General features: G+C 38.9%; 1 protein-coding gene across 1 annotated transcript in view; it reads left to right on the top strand.

The window, feature by feature from the left end:
• Positions 1-5,031, top strand: part of UGGT1 (UDP-glucose glycoprotein glucosyltransferase 1) — a 68,978-nt gene that overhangs the window by 52,523 nt on the left and 11,424 nt on the right. The window contains exon 37 of the mRNA XM_029284182.1: positions 1,468-1,584. Coding sequence (XP_029140015.1) covers positions 1,468-1,584 — 117 coding nt within the window. The remainder of the gene's footprint in view (positions 1-1,467; positions 1,585-5,031) is intronic.

Here is a 5,031-nt window from a genome sequence, read left to right as displayed (position 1 = left end):
AATAATGTAGAAGTTAAGGAAGATAATATTTTGTGAAAAGATTCATGAATATGGATTATGGTTACTAGTAGGTGGACAAATAGGAATATTAGTATTAGTGGCATCTGAAGTAGTGATTATAGGGCTGCAGGAAAGATGACCATGGTAGAAAAGAGGCATTCACAAACTCTGCCTGCCTTCTGAAGTATATGGGTATAGCTGTTCCCAAAGCAAAAGCAATCCATCTGGGTTAGTCAAGCTGGTATCCTTATTCTTGACTCAGCAGATGTCACCTGGTTTTCTGGAATGTAGTTGGGACAGCCCAGATAATCTCCCTTCCCTAGGATTAGGTTGTTAAGCAATTGTGTTGTTCCTTGTAGCAGGGATGAATAGGGCCAAAAACTTTGGAATATATGGTGCAGTACAAACACAACACTGGAGTAGTGATGAAGGATTTTAGCGTTAAAAATTAGCTCTAAATATATATTTGGAAAATAACATAATGGAATCAAGTTGTAGGCAGTTTAGATTTATATACAACAGGTGGCAACTGTTAATCCACAAACAGTAAAAGAAAGTACAAGTGAATGTAAAACTATACAGCTGAGTAAAACAGCACTGAAATTCACCCACACACACAGCTAACACCAAAATTCTTTTGCTATTCTTTCTCTGCCAGCTTTATCCTACTGATTTCAGTCCTCTCAGGGCTTTTGCCATAGGACTTAAATCCCAAACCCAGTTAAGAAATCTGCTCCTTCATTTCCTGATACTCTGAGGACTTGCAGCCAAGATTACAGGAGAAAAATAAACATCCATTTGTTTCTTCTGGTTAGAATCCCACCCCCTGCTTCTCACTGCAAGAGGAGAAAGGCTTTATAGAGCTGTAGAATATATGAACTTTCAAGATGTAATCCCTTAATCTGCTACAGACACTCAGATGAGCTCTGGTTGCCATCTGTTAAATGCAAGGTACTACAATAACTCAATACAGTTTAAGAACTTCTGAAACTTGTCAGTGATAGCAGTATATCAGACATGTCAAACTCGTGATGTCACGTGACGTCGCATAGCATATTGGAACTTTTCCCCCATTGCCGGCAGTGGGGTGGGCGCGGTTTCGTTGTGACGTGTCCGGCCCGCAGGCTGGCAGTTTGACACCGCTGCAGTATAGTTGCAGATGAGATAGGCTCAAAGGTAATTAAAGATAAATGTTTTCCATTGATGCTTGATCTTTTCTAGCATGCTCATCCTAAGGTTTTATTGTTTTATTCTACATATTCTGTGCTCTGAAAAATACAGCTCCAATGTATTCCTCAATATAATTGCTTGCCCCTGTGGCAAGTTTTGTTGTTTTTGTTTTTTTAAGTTGGGCCGGAGACATTTTGTACCTGGATTAATCTTAATTTATATGCAACTGTAATGCCATTGAAAAGTTTTTAGAAAATATATGAGACAAAAAGAGAACTATAAATTTCTGTTTTATAGGATTTGCCCAATAACATGATCCATCAGGTCCCCATTAAATCACTACCACAAGAATGGCTCTGGTGTGAAACTTGGTGTGATGACGCTTCAAAGAAGAGAGCAAAGACTATTGATCTGGTAAAGTTGCTTCAATATTTTGTATGTGGAGGGGGAGCTTGTCTCTTGCTCCACCTAGGAGTTCACCAGACCTGCCAAGTGGTCATTTAGAAAACCTCCAGTTGGAAGGAGTCCAGCATGTTCTTTAGGTAGACCAGGGGTAGTCAACCTTGGCTCTTTTATGACTCGTAGACTTCAACTCCCAGAATTCCTGAGCTAGCACAGCTGGCTCAGGAATTCTGGGAGTTGAAGTCCACGAGTCATAAAAGAGCCAAGATTGACTACCCCTGAGGTAGACTGTTGCACTGTTTCAAGCTCCTAGTTTAAGGATGTTCCTCCCAATATTTACCCTGAATTCTTTTTCTTTTAATTTCAAGCCTTTTTGTCCTTGTCTGGCCCTCAGTTTCAATGGGTCCTGCCTTCTATTGCATAGGCAGCCTTTCAGATATTTTTAGCCCCTTTAGTTTTCTCTTTTGCAAGATAAACAACTCCCAGGTTCCTTAACTATTCCTCAAGGTAGCTCTTCTGTAAACCTATACCAATATTTCCATTTTGAAGTGCAGTACCCAGAACAGTACCTCAAGTATAGTCTGACGAGTGTAAAGTACAGGGGGACTACTATCTTCTATGAACTGAACACAGTGCTTCATTATATTTAGTTAAGGACTACAGTGTTTTTATTAGCTGCTGGAACATAATGCCTATTCATGCTTGGCATCCAATAGCATTTTNGAAAAACGGACCCAGGAAACTACAGACCAATTAGTTAAACATCAGTATCTGGGAAGATCCTAGAAAAGATAATAAAAAAAACATCTGTAAACAACTAGAAGCAAACAAAGTTATAACTAGTAACCAGCACGGGTTTGTTAAAAACAGATCATGCCAAACCAATCTTATTTCATTCTTTGATAAAGTGACTAAACTAATAACCAGCAAAATGCTGTGGCCGTAGTATACTTAGACTTCAGTAAGGCATTTGATAAAGTAGACTACAATCTACTCCTTGGTAAGCTAGAAAAAGGTGGAATATACAACATCACCACCAGATGGATCTGTAACTGGCTGGCAAACAGTACTCAACAAGAAGTCCTCAATGCCATTATATCCACATGGAGAGAAGTAAGCAGTGGGGTACCACAAGGTCCCAATACTTTTCAATGTCTTCATAATGACTTAGATGAGGGAATTGAAGGGGATCTCATCAAATTTGTAGATGACACCAAACTGGCAGGAGTAGCCAACATCGCAGAAGACAAACTCAGGATCCAAAAAGATCTTGACAAAGTTGAACAATGGGCCCTATCCAACAAAATGAGTTTCAGTGTGGAGAAAAGCAAAGTCCTACATTTAGGCAGGAAAAATCAAAGGTACAAGTACAGATTAGGCGAGACCTGGTTTAAAAACAATAACTGTGAGAGGGACCTTGGAGTCCTAGTGGATGATCACTTGACTATGAGCCAGCAGTATTCAGCAGCAGCCAAAAAAGCTAATACAATCCTGGGTTGTATAAACAGAGGCATAGAATCAAGTTCATGCGAAGTATTAGTACCGCTTTATAAAACCCTAGTAAGATCACACCTGGAATACTACAGCCAATTTTGGTCACCATATCACAAAAAAGATGTTGAAAGTCTGGAAAAAATCCAAAGAAGAGCAACTAAGATGATCAAAGGCCTGGAGACTAAAACATATGAAGAATGGCTGCAAAACTTGGTTCTGGCTAGTCTAAAGAAAAGAAGAAATAGGGGAGACATGATAGCAGTGTTCCAGTATTTGAGGGGCTGCCACAAAGAAGAGGGCATCAAATTGTTCTCCAAAGGACCAGAGGGAGGACAAGAAACAATGGTTGGAATCTGAACAAAGAGAGAAACAACCTGGAATAAAGGAGAAACTTCCTGACAGTGAGGACAATTAACCAGTGGAACAGCTTGCCTCCAGAAATCGTGGGCGCTCCATCACTGGAGATTTTTAAGAAGAGGCTAGAGCTAGACAGTCACCTATCTGAGATGATAAAGGGCCTCCTGCTTGAGCAGGGGGCTGGACTAGAAGACCTTCAAAGTCCCTTCTAGATCCTATTCTATTCTATTCTATTCTATTCTATTCTATTCTATAATATTTAATTGCAGAAATTCTCTCCTTCTCTCTCTCCAGTGTATTCTGTAACTCTATTCGTGGTTGTTGTTGTTTTGTTTTCTAGTTAAAAATCCTCTTTGCTAGATGGTAGAAAGGACAATATACCAATATCTCTTAATTTCATCTTCTTATAATATATTTCCCCACATAAATCTTTGCTTATAAGACATGTAGGAGTGCAAGAAAATTAAACCGTTGGTTATGAGATCTAGGCAAAATGTGAAAATTCCTGCTTTTCTCCCTTGCATATTTACCATTAGCCTTGAATATTTTTCATAACCAAATATCTGGCTTTGTTAAGAATAATGTAACATGTCCTTTCTGGGTTTTTTTGTAATTTGTATTAAAAGCTGTTAGGACAGTAACTATTATTTTGTTCCAGGAATTCATCCCATATATGGCTAAAAAGTACAATTTCCAGTATGAGTTTGTCCAGTACAAGTGGCCACGCTGGCTTCACCAGCAAACAGAGAAGCAACGTATTATCTGGGGTTACAAAATTCTTTTTCTGGATGTGCTTTTCCCCCTCGCTGTTGATAAATTCCTTTTTGTAGATGCTGACCAGGTAAGCGCTTTTGAAGATTCAAATGTTACTTATTTTAAAAAGAATGTCCAAGGTATCTTTTTCAGCTAGGGCCCCCTACAACTTGTATTTTAAATGTTAAAAATAATTTACAAACCTTGAAATATTCATAGGTAAAAAAATAGCCGATAATATAAAACCCCTTGAAAATTAAATGGGATAAAATGATTTAATAGTGCATTTAAATCTAAAGAAAGGAACTACATTTCTAATCTCTTTAAAGAGAGTATTTCACAGTTTAGATGCTGCCCTCATAAATTAGCCATTGTTGATGGTGGGACATTCAGAAGTGTATCCAAAACAGACTCCCATGAGAATTGAGGTCCAGGTTCCAGAATTTTTAAGGCTTTATAAGAATCAGCCTCCTGGATACATGCTTGGAAACATAATGGCAACCAGTGCAATTGATTCTAGAACAGTGGTTCTCAACCTTTTTAATGCCGTGACCCCATAATACAGTTCCCCATGTTGTGGTGACCCCAGGTGCCAGGGGCGTGGCCAAGTGGGTGTGGCTGCCAAGTGGGTGTGGCCACCAAGTGGGCGTGGCCAGCATGTTGTGGTGACCTCCAACCATAAAATTATTTTCATTGCTATTTCATAACTGTAATTTTGCTACGTTATGAATCGCAATGTAAATATCTGATATGCAGGATGTATTTTCATTTTTACAAATTGAACATAATTAAAGCATAGTGATTATGCTTTCCTCTCTCCCTCTCTTTCTCTCTTCCCTCTCTTTCTCTTTCTCT

Source organism: Protobothrops mucrosquamatus, unplaced genomic scaffold (genome assembly GCF_001527695.2).
Source record: "Protobothrops mucrosquamatus isolate PMUCROS unplaced genomic scaffold, P.Mucros_1.0 scaffold413, whole genome shotgun sequence".
Classification (NCBI taxonomy): Eukaryota; Metazoa; Chordata; class Lepidosauria; order Squamata; family Viperidae; genus Protobothrops; species Protobothrops mucrosquamatus.
This window is presented reverse-complemented; position numbering and strand designations above follow the sequence as displayed.